The sequence below is a fragment of the Vipera berus genome (genome assembly GCF_964194415.1).
Source record: "Vipera berus genome assembly, chromosome: 15".
NCBI classification, from domain to species: domain Eukaryota; kingdom Metazoa; phylum Chordata; class Lepidosauria; order Squamata; family Viperidae; genus Vipera; species Vipera berus.
Genome location: NC_138218.1, coordinates 8390423 through 8410462, shown reverse-complemented (window position 1 = coordinate 8410462; position 20040 = coordinate 8390423). Strand labels below are relative to the sequence as shown.

Here is a 20040-nt window from a genome sequence, read left to right as displayed (position 1 = left end):
AGCCCCTCAAGTATTGGAAGACTGCTGTCATGTCTCCCCTGGTCCTTCCCTTCACTAGACTAAAAGGTAAAAGGTAAAGGTTCCCACACACATGTGTGCTAGTCGTTTCCAACTCTAGGGGCTGGTGCTCATCTCCGTTTCAAAGCCGAAGAGCCAGCGCTTGTCCGAGGACGTCTCCGTGGTCATGTGGCCGGCATGACTAGACGCCAAAGGCGCACGGAACAGTGTTACCTTCCCACTGGAGTGGTCCCTATTTTTCTACTTGCATTTTTTACGTGCTTTCGAACTGCTAGGTTGGCAGAAGCTGGGACGAGTAACAGGCACTCACTCTGTTATGCGGCACTCGGGATTCGACCCACCAAACTGCCGACCTTCTGATCAACAAGCTCAGCGTCCTAACCCACTGAGCCACCGCGTCCCTTTTCACTAGACTAGACATACCCAGTTCCTGCAACCCTTCTTCATATGTTTTAGCCTCCAGTCCCCTAATCATCTTTCTCGTTCTTCTCTGAACCCTTGGGGGTGGGGGTGGGGGTGAAGCATTAAGGTTTAGAAGTTGCCCAAACTCAAGCACTGCAGGTTTTAAGTCCTGGATGAAGGCCTGGTGGGTTGTCCTCATTTGCCCAGGGTTGTTTCAGCCGACGAAGCAAGTTCAAGAAAACATGGTTTAAGCAAAACTCCGAAATCCTCTTCTTCTTAAGCAACTTTTTTCTGGCGACTCATTGACTGATGGAAGAGAACAGACAGGGTTGCTAGCCAACCTAGCCACTGGGTTGGCCTATAAGTCAAATGAATTAATTAGTCAGTCGAGCTGGTGAGTTCAGAGCTTGACTCAAATCCTCTTTTCCTACCTAGTCTCTCCAGAGATGATCTAAGCAGTCGATTAGATCAGTTCCTCAGCGTTTGTCAGCTGAGGGATTTGGTGCACGTGAAGTTCCTCTTCAAGTTTTAATGTCAGCAAGTTTGTCGAATAGTCCCCATCCCTAGTGAACCTCATGCCCTGTGATTAGAAAACAACAGATGTTTGCAACAGTTGTTGAGACTCTAGAAAGAGTACAGAGAAGGGCAACAAAGAGGATCAGGGGACCGGAGGCTAAAACATATGAGGAATGGTTGCTGGAATTGGGTATGTCTAGTTTAATGAAGAGAAGGACTAGGGGAGACATGATAGCAGTCTCCCAGTATCTCAGGGGTTTCCCCAAAGGAGAGGGAGTCAAGCTATTCTCCAAAGCATCTGAAGGCAGGACAAGAAGCAACGGATGGAAGCTAACCAAGGAGAGAAGCAACCTAGAACTAAGGAGGAATTTCCTGACAGTTGGAACAATTAACCAGTGGAACGACTTGCCTCCAGAAGTTGCGGGTGCTCTATCACTGGAGGCTTTCGAGAAGAGACTGGACAGCCATTTGTCTGAAATGGTATAGGGTCTCTTGCTTGGGCAGGGGGGGTTGGACTAGAAGACCTCCAAGGTCCCTTCCAACTCTATTATCCTGTTATTAACTGCAGCTCTTGGGGTTCCAGTCCAAGCCTGCTACCCCTCACCCACTTCTGAAGCCCTTTCTCCTCAAAGGTGACGTCTACATCTGGGCCGGTTGCAAAACCTCACCGTTCTTCGGCGATGTAATCTCACTGAACTTTTGCCAATATCAAAGAACGGTGTTTACTTTGCTTCAGGCTCCACCATCCTGTTCCTTGGTGGATCCTTGGAGGTGACACCTTCAAGCCCGGGCTTTCATTATTTGTCGTACCTGCCCCACAAGGGCTACAAGGTGAAGGCAGAACCACACTTGTTCTTCTTACCCTTCACAAAAGAGAGGGAAAGAGAAGAGAGAAAGGGAAGAGAGAGAGGTAGAGAGGTAGAGAGAGAGAGAGAGAAGTTCCCTAAAGATTTGCTCCAGGACAAGCTCGTAAGCTTGGAAGATTTATTTATTTATTTATTTAGCGTATGGCTGGTCATACACACAGAATTAAAAGCACTTCATATTTACAACTTAGAACAGTTAAAACAATTTTTTTTTTAAAAAAGAAGCAATTATAAAACCTAAGAGGAAAACAGAAATAACATTTCAGAGTTTAATGTCGAGTTTGGAGATCCAGTCAGTAGCTGCCGTTGTTAGGCAGAGGAAGTCCTTAAAATCTCCTGGGTATCTTCTATTAGTGCATTCCCTCACTATATGTTGGATAGTCTGTCGGGGAGCCCCGCAATCACATTGTGCTGAAGGTGTCTTTCCCCATTTATACAGAGAATCGGCACACACCCCATGAGTCGTTCTAATTCTATTGTATGTCACCCATATGTGTCAGGGTAGATTAAATCCTGGAGGTATACTATTAGGATTAATATGCTCAGAAATATCTTGGGAGGTATAGCTACTCCATGCTTCCATCCACTTTTGTATAATGCTCTGATGTTCAGCTTGGAAGAATAAACCTTGGTCCTGGTGCTCTGTGGTTGTGTTTGGACCAAGAGACTGGACAGCCAGTTGTCTGGAATGATAATTAGAATAGAATAGAATAGAATAGAATAGAATAGAATAGAATAGAATAGAATAGAATAGAATAGAATAGAATAGAATATAGAGTAGAATATAGAATAGAATAGAATAGAATAGAATAGAATAGAATAGAATAGAATAGAATAGAATAGTTGGAAGGGACCTTGGAGATCTTAACTTAAGCCTACTGTAAATGACTTTTTAACTCAAAAGAAAAAAAGAAAGGATTTGGTAAAATTTCATTTTATTTTCCCATTCTTTGCCATGAAGACTGTCCCAGGAAAAGACCAGAATGACAGAGTTGGAAGGGACTTTGGAGATCTTCTAGCCCAACCCCCTGCTCAGGCAGGAAACCCTAGACCATTTCAGACAAATGGCGGTCCAATCTCTTCTTTAAAAACTTCCTTAACAACTTCTGGAGGCAAGTCGTTCCACTGGTTAATTGTTCTCACTGTCAGGAAATTCCTCCTTAGTTCCAGGTTGCTTCTCTCCTTGATTAGTTTCCATCCGTTGCTCCTTGTCCTATATAGATCAATATAGGATCTCCTGCTTGAGCAGGGGGTTGGACTAGAAGACCTCCAAGGTCCCTTCCAACTCTATCTATTCTATTCTATTCTATTCTATTCTATTCTATTCTATTCTATTCTATTCTATTCTATTCCATTCCATTCCATTCCATTCCATTCCATTCCATATTCTATTCCATTCTATTCCATTCTATTCCATTCTATTCTATTCTATTCTATTCTATTCTAGTCTAGTCTAGTCTAGTCTAGTCTAGTCTAGTCTAGTCTAGTCTAGTCTAGTCTAGTCTAGTCTATTCTATTCTAGTCTATTCTAGTCTATTCTAGTCTATTCTAACCTTTGGATTAACTATTTCACCCATGCGCTTTGGTTTTTCTTTCCAAATTATGGGACCTTCTTTCTGTTAAGTAACATTCTTAGAAGGTACAGAGTTGAATTTGGATAGCAATGAAATCTAAAAGATATCAATAACAATGTAAAAGGTGCAAACTGGTGCGAGAGGGGAAGGAGGAGTCGGAATTTGATTCAGAAACAGCCCAACAATTCAAGGACAATGAGAATATTTTTGAGGTCCTTTTAAGGAGTCCTGCAGTGATAGGTCAGTGGAAATCTTATCAACGAATGTGGGTTATCAGCCCTCCACAGCTGCAATTCAAGATTTGATTTGTTCTTTCAGAACTGTTCAATAATTTTCTGGACTCCGTGTTCTTGATATGCCGATAACTTCTACATCCTGGCAACTCAGCCTTTTAGAGGGAGCCGAGGAAATACACGTACCCACAAAATGCAGTGAAGGCGTTTTCACACAACACCCAATTACTGACTTACTGGACTTTCTTAGATGTACAGAGCATGACGAAGGCGACGTGAACCAAGCCCAGCAGATAAGGCCGCAAAGAATGCTAACCTAGTTTATTAGGGCTGCTAAGGTTTTCATTGCCCTGCTTGAAGGCGGTCGTGTGAACTCAAGTCAGTCGGTTTGCAGACCCAGATACAACACTCATATCTCAGGATTAACTTTAAACCATGGCTGGCAAGCCACCAGGGCTTGGTTCACACAGGCAAAGCAAGCAATCCACATTATAATAATCGGTCCCATGGATGGACCTCAGATAGATATGGATAGGTGCAAAACAACAGATTTGGAAGGGAGCGGGGAGGTCATCTAGTCCAACCCCCTGCTCAGGCAGGAGACCTTATACAAGTCCAGACAAATGGCTGTCCAATCTCCTCGTAAAAACCTCCAGTGTTGGAGCACCCACAACTTATGGAGGCAAGTTGTTCCAATGATTAATTGTTCTAACCCATGACGTTATGTTCCTAGTCTTTTGAAAAGCAACATCATAGCTTAATAACAGAATGACAGAGTTGGAAGGGACTTTGGAGGTCTTCTAGTCCAACCCCCCACCCACCTTAGTAGGAGAGACCCTATACAATTTTGGACAAGTGGCTGTCCAGTCTCTTTTTAAAAAACCTCCAGTGTTGGAGCACCCACAACTTCTGGAGGCAACTTCCATTGCACGGATTAAGCGTTCTCTCTGTTGATCAAGCAGGGATCAAAGTTTGACGAAAGAGGATCAGAGGGGAGAGTCAAATCTGTTTTGGGGAAGTTGATTGTTCAGATGGACTTAAAGACCACTCATGAAATGCTTATTTCTCCTGGAGGCAACCATCCACTCTGTCTGGCCATTGTATTGTTTAACAATCCCTCCGGAATCTCAGCATTTATGATGTCATCGGTCACCAACCTTTTCTCTCTGCTCTTCATCTAGCTGGGCGAGCCACAAGTTGACCGGACGTCCATCCTAACACCACCCAACCACCATGAGGGAAGCTGATTAGAAATCCTGGTTGTCTGAACCGCTGCCCCTTTGTTGGCAAGGAACTTCTTTTTTTTCCTTTCTTTCTTTTTTTTGGCTTTTGGACATTGTGGACCAAAGTGAGTCGGTTTGCGGGTGAGATTCGGCGAGGAGGGATGGGCTTGATTGACGGGAACGTGACCTTTGTGAAAGATACTTTAAAGGGCATTTTAAGTGCCAGTTGAGTAGAGGCAGTTGACCAGGCTTTGTGGGGAAGCGATAAGCACTGACAGGGGAGAATATTTGTGTTTGAAGGTGGAACTGTGGGGTCCTTGATGCTCTTTTGAGCTTGGTTATTTCTTTGGAGACGTTTCATGACCCAACTAGGAATATCATCAGTGTTAGTAGGGAGTGGGGTTTGTGGAGAGGAAAAGCAGGAGCAGGAGGTGGACTGTGGGGTCCTTGGTGCTCTCTGAGCTGGGTGGTTTCCTGGCAGATGTTTCATGACCCAACTAGGGAACATCATCAGTGCAAGAAGGGAGGAGGAGGAGGAGGAGGAGGAGGAGGAGGAGGAGGAGGAGGAAGAAGAGAGCTGTGGGGTCCTTGGTGCTCTCTGAGCTGGGCGGTTTCCTGGCAGATGTTTCATGACCCAACTAGGGAACATCATCAGTGCTAGTGAGTGTGACTTACTTTCTGTTTATGTACGCTAGCTCTGAGCTTGGTGGTTCTCTTGCAGACATTTCATGACCCAACTAGATAACATCATCAGTGCTAGAAGGGAGTGGGCTTTGTGGGGGAGGAGGAGGGGGGGAGTCATTTGTTAAACCAAACAGACTAGCTGGGCCATTCATGACCCAACTAGGGAACATCATCAGTGCTAGTGAGTGTGACTTACTTTCTGTTTATGTACGCTAGCTCTGAGCTTGGTGGTTCTCTTGCAGACATTTCATGACCCAACTAGATAACATCATCAGTGCTAGAAGGGAGTGGGCTTTGTGGGGGAGGAGGAGGGGGGGAGTCATTTGTTAAACCAAACAGACTAGCTGGGCCATTCATGACCCAACTAGGGAACATCATCAGTGCTAGGGAGTGTGACTTACTTTCTGTTTATGTACGCTAGCTCTGAGCTTGGTGGTTCTCTTGCAGACATTTCATGACCCAACTAGATAACATCATCAGTGCTAGAAGGGAGTGGGCTTTGTGGGGGAGGGGGAGGGGGGAGTCATTTGTTAAACCAAACAGACTAGCTGGGCCATTCGGTTGTCCCCATCTCTGAGGCCATAGTAACTGCCAGTAATGGCTGGTCAGCCAAAAGATTCACACACACACACACACACACACACACCACCTGAGATCTTGGCTGTTGGGTGCCTTCTCAACATCCGAGCCATAGCCAAGGTGGGTGGGACGGCAGCCCCCATCACCCATCCTCAGTGCCTTTTTGGTAAAAGAAAAAGGTGCCGGAACTCACACATGTTATACAACCCGCCTTGCCTACCCTACAAGGTTTCATCCAAAAAAGGTGCCGGGAACTCCGTTCTGAGCGTTCAATGAGAAAAAAAGCCCTGCCCATCCTAGTCAGCACAGCCATTGCACCTTTCCCTGACCTGTACAGAGGTAGCCAGGTCTGGAATGGGGGTTCCTGGCAGGAAATGCCTCCCTCCCCCGCAGCTTTTCCTCCAGAACAAAACAGCCACAGGTCTCTAATCCTAATCCCTCTTGGATGGCCTCGCTTTCCCTATTGACCTGAGTCTTGAGAAGTTGAATTGTAGTTGTAGAGGAGGGAATCGGGGGGGGGGGGCGGGAAACAACAGCCTGGCTCGGCTGGAGGGTGTCAGTGACTTCGCCAGGACCCCGTCGCCTTCGTTTCTTCCACACGCGCGCCTCAAGGGCGTCTAAGGACTTCCTCTGGGCATGTCTAGAGCGCCTCTCTGCCTTCCTTAAGCGCCGGAGCTGGGGGACGCCCGAGGTGGCTCTCTGAGCGGGGCTTCCCCTGCCCTCTCGTTTATTTATTATTTTATTTATTTTATTTTAATTCCATTTATATCCCGCCCTTCTCCGAAGACTCAGGGCGGCTTACAAGCTTAGCAATAGCCTTCATTCTACGTATATGCCTGCTTATTAGGGCTTTCACATACACCCCAAGCGGCATTATTGCAAAGTCAGCTTAATTGCCCCCAACCATCTGGGTCCTCATTTTACCTACCTCGGAAGGATGGAAGGCTGAGTCAACCTTGAGCCTGGTGGGACTCGAACCTGCACTAATTGCAGGCAGCTGGTGTTACTTAAGGAGGCATTAGCCCACTGCTCCACCAAGGCTCTAGGGCCAGGGGTCTTCAAACTTGGTCCTTTTATGACTTGTGGACTTCAACTCCCAGAATTCCTCAGCCAGCGTGCCTGTCTGAGGAATTCTGGGAGTTGAAGTCCACAAGTCATAAAAAGGCCAGGTTTGAAGACCCCTGCCGTATAGGGTAGGCAGTATCGCCCCCAGATAGATTCAGAATTGGCTGACCAGCTGCACTCAGCATGTCTGGAGCTCTATATTGATGGAGGTTCAGTCTTGGGGCCGGTGCTGTCCAACATCTTCATAAATGATCTGGACAACGGGGAGAGAGAAGGGGAGCTCGTCCTATTTGCAGAGGACACAAAGGTAGGAGAAATATGGGTAGGCAACCATGGCCTCTTTGTGACTCGTGGACTTCAACCCCCAGAATTCCTCAGTTGGCCATTTTGATGAAACTGGGGGCTTGGATTCAGACCAGGGGTCTTCAAACTTGGCCCTTTTGTGACTTGTGGACTTCAACTCCCAGAATTCCTCAGCCAGCGTGCCTGTCTGAGGAATTCTGGGAGTTGAAGTCCACAAGTCATCAAAGGGCCAAGTTTGAAGACCTCTGCGTCTAGGCGGTTTAACTCAACCGACGGCTCCGCCTGCCCTTTTCCACGCTCCTCCTCCTCTTCCTCTTCCTCCTCCTCCTCCGGCCCCGAGCGCTCTGGGTAGGCGGGAAGGCAGCGCTATAAGAAGAGGCAGCCGGTGCCGGGAGCCGGCCGCTGCTCCGCCGGACCTGCGCCTCGAGATCGCCCCGCAGGGACAGCCAGGTGCCCTCGCCAAGCCAGGTAAGCGCCCCCCACCCGCCAGGACGCGCGGCTCTCGGGCGCTCCATCCTGCGGCGAAAGGAGGCTGCTCGGGCGGGCGGCTGCGCGCCCCACCCTCCATCATCATAATAATAATATATAAAGTTGGAAGGGACCTTGGAGGTCATCTAGTCCAACCCCCTGCTCAGGCAGGAAACCCTATATCCCATTTCAGGCAAATGGCTGTCCAGTCTCTTCTGAAAAACCTCCAGTGTTGGAGCGTTCCCCGCTTCTGGAGGCAGGTTGTTAATAATAATAATAAGTTGCAAGGGACCTTGGAGGTCATCTAGTCCAACCCCCTGCTCAGGCAGGAAACCCTATATCCCGTTTCAGGCAAATGGCTGTCCAGTCTCTTCTGAAAAACCTCCAGTGTTGGAGCATTCCCCGCTTCTGGAGGCAGGTTGTTAATAATAATAAAGTTGCAAGGGACCTTGGAGGTCATCTAGTCCAACCCCCTGCTCAGGCAGGAAACCCTATATCCCATTTCAGGCCAATGGCTGTCCGGTCTCTTGCCCATTCCCCACTTAGCCAAGCGCTGGCGCAAGGAAACTCCGCGCAGGATGGCGCGGCCCCCGAGGCGCAACGGCGCCCTCGGAGACTCTTCTCCTTTCCCTCCAAGCTCTTCGACTTAGAGGTCGCGCCCCATCCAGAGGGCAGGTTTCCCCCCCCTCCCTTCCCGCTCGCCAGCTTAAGGAGGACGGGGAAGGGGAGAAGTGGGGCGGGGGGGGGAGAGCCCGCGGGGCGCCTTCCCTGACTCAGTTTTCGGCTTAGCCGGTCTCTCTCTGCCCGGCCTGAACCTTGCGCAAAAAACCCACGTGGCTCCGGATGGAACCGGGCTTCCGTCCAGCCTTCGCCAACTCGACCCCTAAGACCCTTCCAGCGAGAGCCCGGACCCACCAGAGCAAGAAGGTAGCAACGTTTCGGCTTGAATGTGTCTTGCTTTCAAGGGTCTGCAAATTGGGGTCTGGAGGGAATTCTCTCTTCTGGAAGTAAAAAAAAAATAATGGCTAGGAACGATCCTGTAGGATGCTCTTGAACTTCCCATTTAATAGTAACTGGGTCTTCTAGTCTTTTCTCTCTGTCTGTCTCTGTCTCTCTCTCTGTCTGTCTCTGTCTCTCTCTCTCTCTCTCTCTGTCTCTGTCTGTCTCCTCTCCTCTCCTCTCCTCTCCTCCTTCTCTCTCTCTCTCTCTCTCCTCTCCTCCTCTCTCTCTCTCTCCTCTCCTTCTCTCTCTCTCTCTCCTCTCCTCCTTCTCTCTCTCTCTCCTCTCTCCTCTTTCCCCCCTCTTCTCTCCTCCTCCTCTCTCTCTCTCTCCTCTCCTCTCCTCCTCCTTCTCTCTCTCTCTCTCCTCTCCTCCTCTCTCTCTCTCCTCTCCTCCTTCTCTCTCTCTCCTCTCCTCTCTTCTCCTCCTTCTCTCTCTCTCTCCTCTTTCCCCCCCTCTTCTCTCCTCCTCCCTCTCTCTCTCTCTCTCTTCCTCTCTCTCTCTCTCTCTCTCTCTCTCTTCCTCTCCTCTCCTCCTTCCCTCTCTTTCCTCCCTCTCTCTCCCTCTGCCTCTCTCTTTCTCTCTTTCCTTCCCTCTCCCCCTCCCTCCCTGTCTCTCTCTCTCTCTCTAGTTGCATAAACAGAACTCCAACTTCTACTACATCAGCCTGGATGATGCAACTCTGAGCTAAATGCTAAAAGATTGCAGAGGGAACTTTTAGAAAGCTGGGGTAGCCCCCCCCCACCCCACCCCAAGAACTAGTGCCTTTCCTACAATGTCAAACTTGCACAGTCTCTTAGGGCTGCCCCCCCAAGTCTTGTTCTCTTAAAGCCTCAACAAATGCTATTTGCTATCTCTGCTCTAAAAAAAAGAGAAAAGAACGCAACATCTTCTTGTTATTCTATTCCACCTCTTCCTGTAAATAATCTAAATGCCTTGTCCAAAAGCTCAGTTGGGAAGGAGAATCCCGCTTAATCCAAAGAAGAATTTTTACGATTTTTAGGCTGGCTGGCTTGTTTGTTTCGTTCAGAGGTTAACTTAGGCCACTTAATGATGGGGGGGGAAGCTTCGCTTAAGGGGTGCCTTGGTCTTTGATGATGGGGGACGGCGTGGAGGCAAACAGGTGAGAAGGAATCTCCTGTCCCTACTTCTCTTGAGATGCACCAGGAAGAAGGCCCGACAAACCAACAACATTGTTGACGGAGTAGCTTGCAAACAGATTCAAAGCCTCAGTTCCCACGCTCAGCAAACAGGTTACATCCTGCTTGGCAGCGAGAGTAAGAAAAAGGGAGCTGAGGAACTGTGTTTCACCTGCCGCAAAAGCCCATTTTAACATGAGCCTCTGCTAAGTTTAACAATACGGTTCCTCGCATTGGCACTGATGATGTTACCTATCTGGGTCATGCAACGTCTGCAAGAAAACAAGCTCAGAGAGCACCAAGGACCCCACGATAATCCTCCTCCTCCTCCTCTCCACAAACCCCACTTCCTTCTAGCACTGATGATGTTATCTATTTGGGTCGTGAAACGTCTGCAAGAAAACCACCCAGCTCAGAGAGCACCAGGGAGCCCACAGTTCAACCCTGAGCTACGAATATTCTCCTTCCTTAATACTGTTCCAAATCTGTATCTTATGCCCTCCAGGAAGTGGTAGATGTAAATATTCAGATAGCTTTTTGCATATGCTAAATGAGTGTTATCTTTCTTCTTTCTCTCCTTCCTTCCTTCCTTCCTCCCCCCCCTTTTTTTTTGCAGCATTGCCAACTCCATGGCTCCGTTCTGTAGTAGGTGCTGGAAAGCTTGCAGATTGCTGCCTCCCTTGATTCTGACTTTCCTTTTTCTTTCAACCCCTCAGTTGGACTTCGGATAACACTGTTTGTTTTTCCACTTCCTGGTGTGTGTGTGTGTGTGGGGGGGTGATTACCGAGCATGCATTTCCTGGTGCCGGCTGAATCACAAACCCGCATCGCTGAAGATGGTTAGGTGTTCCTGAGGCATCTCTGCCTGTTTAAGCATGCTTAACCAAATCAGGCATGACTTTATCCTGCAATCCTTTTCAAATATTGTTCGGGTTTGAACAACAACAACAACAACAACGGGAGGCTTTGCAATTGGACTAGCCTCTTAACCCAGAGTGAAATTCCCTCTCTCTCTTTCCCTCTCTCTCTCTCTTCCTCTCCCTCTCTCTCTCCCCTCCTCTCTCTTTCTCTCTTTTTCCCTCTCTCTTTCTCTCTCTTTCCCTCTCTCTCTCTCTCTCTTCCTCTCCCTCTCTTTCTCCTTCTCTCTTTCCCTCTCTCTTTCTCTCTCTCTCTCACACACACAGATCCATTGGTGTGCATTTCTTTCTTCTCCATTTCTTTCTCAAGAAATATCTAAAGGGCTACTTCCTGAAATCTCCAGACACATGTTTTTTCTGCCTAATCTCTTTGTAGATTAATTAATTAATTCATTTAATTGATTTTATATAGCGCCCTATTCCCGAAGGACTCAGGGCGGTTTACAGGGCAAGTTCAAACAATACAAATAAGTACACTTTAAAATTTAATCAAGATTGGTAGGGCTTGATTAAGGCTAACTCTTCCAAAGTCAGGATTTTGTCCCCCTGTCTTCCACCCCCCCACCCCCCCACCCCCACCCCCGGTGGGGTGGGGGAGAGTAAAGCTTGGAGTTTCAGTTCCTTAAGAGACCATGATAGCAGAATATTCTGTTTGGAGTTTTTCTTTAGCCATGCGAATATTCCATCTGATATCCGGAGCTGTTTACTCTTAAGTGGCGATAAGGGGTTGGTTTTAAATTTAGATAGGCTCAGGAAAGAGCCGTGGAAGGCTGGGGCAATAGGAACTGTTGCACCATTTATTTATTTATTTATTTTATTAAATTTATACGAGTCCTCAACTCACACACATTACTTAAAGAACTCTTTTCTGGGCTCAGCTACAAATTCTCTTGGCTGAGTCGATTAGCTCAGTCGCTTGTCAGTAAAACCGCTTTATACCGTATTGGTGCAAAGGTATTCGTTTCATGGGAGGGCAGATATTTATTTGCTTTTCAACCGACTTCTGTTTTTTTTTTAGACAAGCCTTGGCTTTTTAAAAAAGGAAGTAACTTTGGAAAACTCAGCAGCCGGGGGCAGTGGGGGGGGGACTTTCTGGAGAAAGGAAAGGTTGATTTCTAGAGAGGCCTGGGTAAGCTTTGGAAAAATTAGGTTCGAAGCTTCCCGTAGTCCCGAAGCTTTCCCAGGCTGACCTACTTCACTGGGTTGTTGTGAAAATAAGGCTGGGGAGGGGAATAGGACACTTGCCCAACCTGTAGATGACGAAGCCACCTCTTGAATTTAGGCATGTTACAGGATTGTGTTGAGCAGGGGTCTTCAGACTTGGCCCCTTTGATGACTGGTGGACTTCAACTCCCAGAATACCTCAGCCAGCGTGCCTGGCTGAGGAATTCTGGGAGTTGAAGTCCACCAGTCATCAAAGGGGCCAAGTCTGAAGACCCCTGGTGTTGAGGATCCAACTGGAGTAGATTCTTAATGGATCACCTTGGAGACAAGTTGGATATGCCCGCTCGTGGTTGCAAACCTGACTCTGAAAAGCATCTTACTTTTTCTTCTTCTCCAGATTGCCACCATGTCTGTGTCACACAGTTCCAAGCTTAACAAGGGGGTCAGAGACCAGTACATGAAGCTGCCCCAGGGGAAAAAAGTGTTGGCCACCTACATTTGGATAGATGGAAGCGGGGAAGGCCTTCGCTGTAAAACCAAAACCTTGGACCAGGAACCCAGTTGCGTCGAAGGTGAGGTTGAACGTGGTCCGCCTCATCGTTTATGTTCACATCAGGTTGGGAATGCTCCAACAACTGGAAGTTTTGAAGACGAGATTGGACAACCATTTGTCTGAAATGACATAGGGCTTCCTGCCTGAGCAAGGGGGTTGGACTAGATGACCTCCAGGGTCCCTTCCAACTCTGTTATTCCATTCCATTCCATTCTATTCTATTTTCTATTCAACTCTATTCTATTTTCTATTCTACTCTACTCTATTCCATTCTATTCTTTTCTGTTCTATTCATTTCATTTCATTTCATAATCCATTCCATTCCATTCTATTCTATTTTCTATTCTACTCTATTCTATTTCCTATTCTATTTCCTATTCTATTCTATTCTACTCTATTCCATTCTGTTCTGTTCTGTTCTGTTCTATTCATTTCATTTCCTATTCCATTCTATTCTATTCTGGATTTTTTCCCCATCATCCACCATTGCGCATCTCTCGTTCTCCAAGCGCGGGAACTTTCCCGAGAACTCAAAATCCCTTTTAGTAAGTTGTTTCAGACAAATACAGGCAGTCCTTGACTTATGACCGTAATTAAGCCCAAAATTTCTGTTGCTAAACGAGACATTGGTTTAAGCCCATTTTGCCCCGTTTTATGACTTTGCTTGTCACAGTCATTAAGTGAATCACGGCAGTTGATAAGTTAGTGGCACTGTCGTTGGCTGGTCAGAAGGTCGCAAAAGGGGATCATGGGACCCCGGGATGCGGCGACCGTCATAAATACGAGTCGGTTGCCCAGCGGGCGAATTTTGATCACGTAACCATGGGGAGGTTTTTTTTTAAGAAGACATTGGACATCCATTTGTCTGGAATGGGATAGGGTCTCCTGCTTGAGCTGGTGGGGGGTTGGACTAGATGACCTCTCAGCTCCCTTCCAACTCTCCTTGTGCTTCAACTATCCTGCAGAACTATCGGAATGGAATTTCGATGGCTCCAGCACGGGACAATCCGAAGGGTCCAACAGCGACATGTTCTTGATCCCCGTGAAGATGTTCCGAGATCCGTTTTGCTTGGACCCCAACAAGCTGGTATTGTGCGAGGTTCTGAAGTACAACCGGAAACCGGCTGGTAAGGATTTTTTTTTTTCTCTGAATGTTCCCCTCTTCGTCTCTTTTTTTTTTCTCCCACAAGGGAGAACGATGCCGGACGCCGGCCTTGCTGCTTTGCTAAAATAGATCGGAGGAGATGCTCTTTGTGGGGTCCCCGTTGCTCTCGGAGCTTTGGTGTTTTCCCTGCACACATTTCATGGCCAAACCAGGGAATGTCATCAGTGCTAGAAGGCAATGGGGTTTGCGAGGAGGAGGAGGAGGAGGAGGAGGAAAGGAGAACTCTGGGATTCTATTCTATTCCATTCCATTTCATATTTTCTATTCTATTTCTATTCTCTCCATTTCATATTCTATTCTACTCTACTCTACTCTACTCTATTCCTTATTTCTATATTCTATTCTGTTCTGTTCTATTCTATTCTATTCTGTATTTCTGTTCTATTCTGTTCTGTTCTGTTCTGTTCTATATTTCTATTCTGTATTTCTATTCTGTTCTATTCCTATTCCTATTCTTAAGTTCCGGGTTCAAATTCTCCATCTCTCCTTTTCTTCCCTCCCACAGAGACCAATTTCCGGAGCACCTGTAAGCAAGTCATGGAGATGGTGAAGGAGAGCCAGCCCTGGTTTGGAATGGAGCAGGAATACACTTTGTTGGGCATGGACGGGCGGCCGTATGGTTGGCCTGAAAACGGATTTCCGGGGCCACAAGGTAAAAAAAAAAAAACTGCAACTGAGAGAATGGGTTTGATCAGGCCCAAAGGCAGGATTTGCTTCTAGTCCTCAATGTACGGCCACAACTGAGCCCCGGCGTCGCTAAGCGAGACATTTTTGCGTGCATTGGGCCCCATTGCACAACCTTGCTTATCACCGCCCGTTGCTAAATTAGTCATGGTTGTTAAGCGAATTTGGCTCCCCCCCCCCCCCGTTGACTTTGCTTGCCAGAAGGTCAGAAAAGGGGATTACGTCACACACACACACACACACACACACACACACACACATACACACGGGGGCATTGCGACCGGCATAAATATGAATCGGTTGCCAAGCCCCTGAATTTTGATCCCATCAGTATGGGGATGCTGCAACGGTCGTAAGGGATGAAAAACACTTAAGTCCCAAGTGATTTTTTTTTTCCAGGACTGTTGTCGCTTTCAAACGGTCGCTAAATGAAATGTTGTAAGTCAAGGACCTCCTGTCCTTCTGGAAGACTTGGGCCCTGTTGGATTCCCTTGGTGAATAGGTCGGGAGAGCAACTGTACAGTCAATCGTAAAGCCAATTCCAGCTTGCTTTCTTTCCCCCCCCCCTGTCTACCTGCCCAAAGTGCAGACTGCAATGGAAAAAAATTGTCATATGAAACCCCCCCCACCCCACCCCCCCAAGCACATTGCTCATACCCAGCGTTGTGCCAAAGGCCCCGCCGGAGAACTGGTTTCATTGCGCAACCTTTACTTCCTGGTTCTTTTCTTTTTTTTCTTCCCCCCCCCATGCATATTTTTTTTCTGGCTTGTTCTTTTTTCTTTTAATTGCTAGTGATGGGAAAAGGAGAAGTAAATGTAGGTTAGAGCTGACAACATACTAGGGAAGAATGATCCTCGGTGCTAGAGAAAAAAAGTATAGGTGACAGGAAGGATTTAAATCAAGAGAGACCTCCCCAGGAAGAAAGAAAAAAAACAATCTGGAATTAATAATAACAAATTTATTTTTTCCTTCCTTCCTTCCTTCCTTCCTTCCTTCCTTCCTTCCTTCCTTCCTTCCTTCCTTCCCTCCCTCCCTCCCTCCCTCCTTCCTTCCCTCCCTCCCTCCCTCCTTCCTTCCTTCCTTCCTTCCTTCCCTTCCTTCCTTGTTTTCTTCCTTCCTTCTGTTCCATTCCATTCCATTAATTATTTCATTCTGCGTTCTATTCTATTCTATATTCTATATTCTATATTCTATATTCTATATTCTATTTTGTATTCTCTCTTCCATTCCATTCCATTCTATCTTCTCTTCTCCTCTCCTCTCCTCTTCTCTTCTCTTCCCCCTTCCCTTTCCCCTTTCTCTCTTCTCTTTTCTCTTCTCTTCTCTTCTCTTCTCTTCTCTTCTCTTCTCTTCTCTTCTCTTCTCTTCTCTTCTCTTCTCTTCTCTTCTCTTCTCTTCCCCCTTCCCTTTCCCCTTTCTCTCTTCTCTCTTCTCTTCTCTTCTCTTCTCTTCTCTTCTCTTCTCTTCCCCCTTCCCCTTCCCTTTCCCCTTTCTCTCTTCTCTTCTCTTCTCTTCTCTTCTCTTCTCTTCTCTTCTCTTCTCTTCTCTTCTCTTCTCTTCTCTTCTCTTCTCTTCCCCCTTCCCCTTCCCTTTCCCCTTTCTCTCTTCTCTTCTCTTCTCTTCTCTTCTCTTCTCTTCTCTTCTCTTCTCTTCTCTTCTCTTCTCTTCTCTTCTCTTCTCTTCTCTTCTCTTCCCCCTTCCCCTTCCCTTTCCCCTTTCTCTCTTCTCTTCTCTTCTCTTCTCTTCTCTTCTCTTCTCTTCTCTTCTCTTCTCTTCTCTTCTCTTCTCTTCTCTTCTCTTCTCTTCTCTTCCCTTCCCTTCCCTTCCCTTCCCTTCCCTTCCCTTCCCTTCCATTCTTCTATTTCTATTTTATTATTCTGTTTTGTTCTGTACTGATCTGTTTTATCCCTTCCCTTCCTTCTCCCTCTTCCCCTCTTTTCCTTCCTTCTTGAGTGACACCTGTCACTGTAAAGCCTGAGGTAGGAACCAATGTTCCGAAAGCTAAAAATATATATATTTCCACTTGCTGCTTAGTCATCACACACAACACAACTCAGCGAAAGAAGTCAAAACCCTGGCTTAACCCAGTTCACCAGCGTTGCACAACTGAACTGGAGTGCGGAAAGATGCAGATTGTTTGTATTTATATTTATCAGAGATTTATCAAATCTCCGTGCAGATAAAGCAGGAGAGAACTCACTAGCAGCATGCAAGGCACTGGGGATCTTGAGCACTTACTAAACAAGTGCAACTCTTGTCTTTTCTCCCAGGACCCTATTATTGTGGGGTTGGTGCCAACAAAGTGTATGGACGTGATATTGTGGAAGCACACTACAAAGCTTGCATGTATGCTGGCGTGGACATCGGTGGCACCAACGCTGAAGTCATGCCGTCTCAGGTATTTTACCACAAGGTTTCCTGAAAAGATTTGAGGGTTAGGGTCTGCTTTGCCATCTCTCATCCTGCCATTCCCTTGGGCATATCCTTTGCTGCATCACAGCAGATTGATGACGTTACCTAGTTGGGTCATGAAACGTCTGCAAGAAAACAACCCAGCTCAGAGCTACTGTGTATAAACAGGGAGCAAGTCACACCCACTAGGCCTGATGATGTTCCCTAGCTGGGCAATGTAACATCTTCAAGAAAACATCCAAGCTCAGAGAGCACCAAGGACCCCACAATAATCCTCCTCCTTCTCCGTAAACCCCATTCGCTTCTAGCACTGATGACGTTACCTAGTTGGGTCATGAAATGTCTGCAAGAAAACAACCAAGCTCAAAGGGCACCAAGGACCCCACAGCGGTCCTCCTCCTCCTCCTCCTCCTCCTCCTCCTCCCTTCAAACCCCACCCCCTTCTAGCACTGATGACGTTACCTAGTTGGGTCATGAAATGTCTGCAAGAAAACAACCAAGCTCAGAGCTACTATATATTAACAGGGAGGAAGTCACACTCACTAGCCCCGATGACGCTCCCCAGTTGGGTCAGGAAACGTCTGCAAGAAAACCCCCCCCCAGCTCAGAGAGCAACAAGGACCCCACAATCTTCCTCCTCTTCCTCCTTGTTGGGTCATGAAACGTCTGCAAGAAAACCTCCCAGTTCAGAAAGCCCCAAGGACCCCACAATTCAACCCTGAGCTACAAAGATTCTCTCCTGTTGATAATTAAGCAGACCCAACGGAAGAGAACATTTAGTGTGGTGGATGCTAACTGCTGATGGGTTTGCTGCAGTTCACCGCTTCCCTAGGCCTGTTACGTTGGGAGGAAGGGTTACTCAAGAGATACACCATGGCAACATGTTAATACCAGGTTTCTCCTTGCGCCCCTGTAGTGGGAATTTCAAGTGGGGCCGTGTGTGGGCATTGACATGGGCGACCACCTGTGGATGGCGAGGTACATTTTACATCGGGTTTGCGAAGATTTTGGCGTCGTGGCCACCTTGGATCCTAAGCCCATGACCGGCAACTGGAACGGGGCTGGATGCCACACTAACGTCAGCACCAACGAAACACGGCAGAAAGGGGGTATCAAGTAAGTAGTTGAACTTTGAAGGGCAATTAAAGGTGAGAATGGCCCGGCTTGCAACACTCATAAATCCCAAAAGTGGCTTGTTTTCACCTGGTTTAAAATTTAGGGTGGATTAGGATTCACATCCTAATTCAGGAGATTCTTAAGGTGAACACAAAGATGAAACCGGAAGCTTTTCTTCTGGGTTTAATGCGGGGGGGGGGGAAAGACTTGGGGGGAGGGAATTGGAATTCTGATGTTATATAAGTTGACGGCAACCAGATTATGCACAAAAATGGAAGGAAACTTTGATTCCCCACAATGGACAAATGGCTGCAAAAGTTGATGGAGTTAGCAGTGGGGGATAAACTGACTGCTTGGATTAAAGGGAACATAAATGATTCTGGGCTGATAGCACGCTTAACTCCACCACCCCAGCTCGGCCTGCAATTTTCTTAGATCTTCTCCTCCTCCGTAGGTGCATCGAAACGGCCATCGAGAGGCTGAGCAAACGCCACCAGTATCACATCCGGATGTACGATCCCCGTGGAGGCCAGGACAACACCAGACGGCTAACCGGCCAGCACGAGACCTCCAGCATCACTGAGTTCTCGGCTGGAGTGGCCAACCGGGGCGCCAGCATCCGGATCCCTCGCCAAGTGGGTCAAGACGGCTGTGGCTACTTTGAAGACCGGCGGCCGTCCGCCAACTGCGACCCCTACGCGGTCACCGAAGCCATCATGCGGACCGTTTTGCTGGGCGAAACGGGAGACCGTCCTGTAGAGTACACGGACGAGACACGGCTGCTGAGGGCCACTCTCAAGGACTGAGCGCCCCATTATCCACGGCCAACCCTCCCTTTCCCGACTAGCTCTGCACCTGTTAGTAAACATCTGGCAACTTAAGACAGTTTCTCTGTTGGCTCTGTGGCGTTTTGTCTCCCCCAATTGGCCGTTTCTACCTCTGAGACGCAGAATTGTGTTCTTTCCCCCTAGTAGGCGTCGTAAAGTATTCAGATCGTACAACTGAAGTTCCCCAAATTGCAGCTTTTTAGAAATTGACTCTGCATTGTAGTTAGGCGTGCAAACAATGTCTTTTCTTGACATCCTCCAGTGATAAGGAAGGAAGGAAGGAAGGAAGGAAGGAAGGAAGGAAGGAAGGAAGGAAGGAAGGAAGGAAGGAAGGAAGGAAAAAAATGCAGAATAACAGAACTGGAAGGGACCTTGGAGGTCTTCTAGTCCAACCCTTTGCTCAGGCAGGAGACCCTAGGCCATTCCAGACAAGTGGCTGTCCAGTCTCTTCATAAAATCCTCCAGTGTTGGAACACCCACAACTTCTGGAGGCAAGCCGTTCCACTGGTTAATTAATAGAATAACATTAATGGAATATTATTAATAATAGAAAAATGGTAGGATTGGCAGAATAGACTTAATAGACTAGCAGAGCTGGAAGGGAGAGAGCGAGCTTAAACATCAGCTTTGGCATCTCTTGAATGCAGCTGCAATTATTCTCTGCTGCCACAAGAGGGAGACAGAGGTGCGGTTTGCTTCTGCCTGTATCTTGGAAGCTCTTAAAAATTGCCCAGTTTTGAAGAGAACTAAATATATTGTGCAATGATAAGAGAATGGGGGGGGGGGAATCTCACTTCTGGGCATCAGGGAAGACGGGCAGGACTTAAGAGTGGGTACTGCTTGGTTGAAATTGGGAGTGCTGAAACTTTGGGGGGGGGGGGTGGACTGCTGCGAAGATGAGCCAAGTGGGGATTTGCAGCCTGGTTGCATCCAGATATTTGAATCCACGAATCCAAGTGTTTGGACCACGACGGGCTTCTTGGAGAATATGACCAACTCTCCTAATATCAAGAGGGCGGTCCCTAAAGAGACTGCAAAAACCTGGAGGATGGGGTGGGACTGACCGCTAGTTAAACCTACTTGCTCCGATTGGAAAGTCCTCGGAGGGAACCCAACAGCTTCTCCTAAACAA

At 47.4% G+C, this 20040-nt stretch overlaps 1 protein-coding gene across 1 annotated transcript; it reads left to right on the top strand.

Moving 5' to 3' along the window:
- Positions 1-7800: 7800 nt before the first annotated feature.
- Positions 7801-18962, top strand: LOC308674941 (glutamine synthetase-like). Its single transcript, XM_081339835.1, has 7 exons — positions 7801-7931; positions 12548-12722; positions 13669-13830; positions 14374-14520; positions 16824-16951; positions 17882-18081; positions 18536-18962. The coding sequence occupies exons 2-7, from the start codon at positions 12557-12559 to the stop codon at positions 18885-18887; spliced, it is 1155 nt and encodes a 384-aa protein (XP_081195961.1). The 5' UTR covers positions 7801-7931; positions 12548-12556; the 3' UTR covers positions 18888-18962.
- Positions 18963-20040: the final 1078 nt, after the last annotated feature.

Excerpts from the sequence above, each read along its gene's own strand:
- LOC308674941 (XM_081339835.1), top strand. The coding sequence starts at position 12,557 with ATGTCTGTGTCACACAGTTCCAAGCTTAACAAGGGGGTCAGAGACCAG. Across the intron at positions 13,831-14,373 it reads GTACAACCGGAAACCGGCTG|AGACCAATTTCCGGAGCACC; the intron begins GTAAGGATTTTT and ends TCCCTCCCACAG. Across the intron at positions 14,521-16,823 it reads CGGATTTCCGGGGCCACAAG|GACCCTATTATTGTGGGGTT; the intron begins GTAAAAAAAAAA and ends CTTTTCTCCCAG.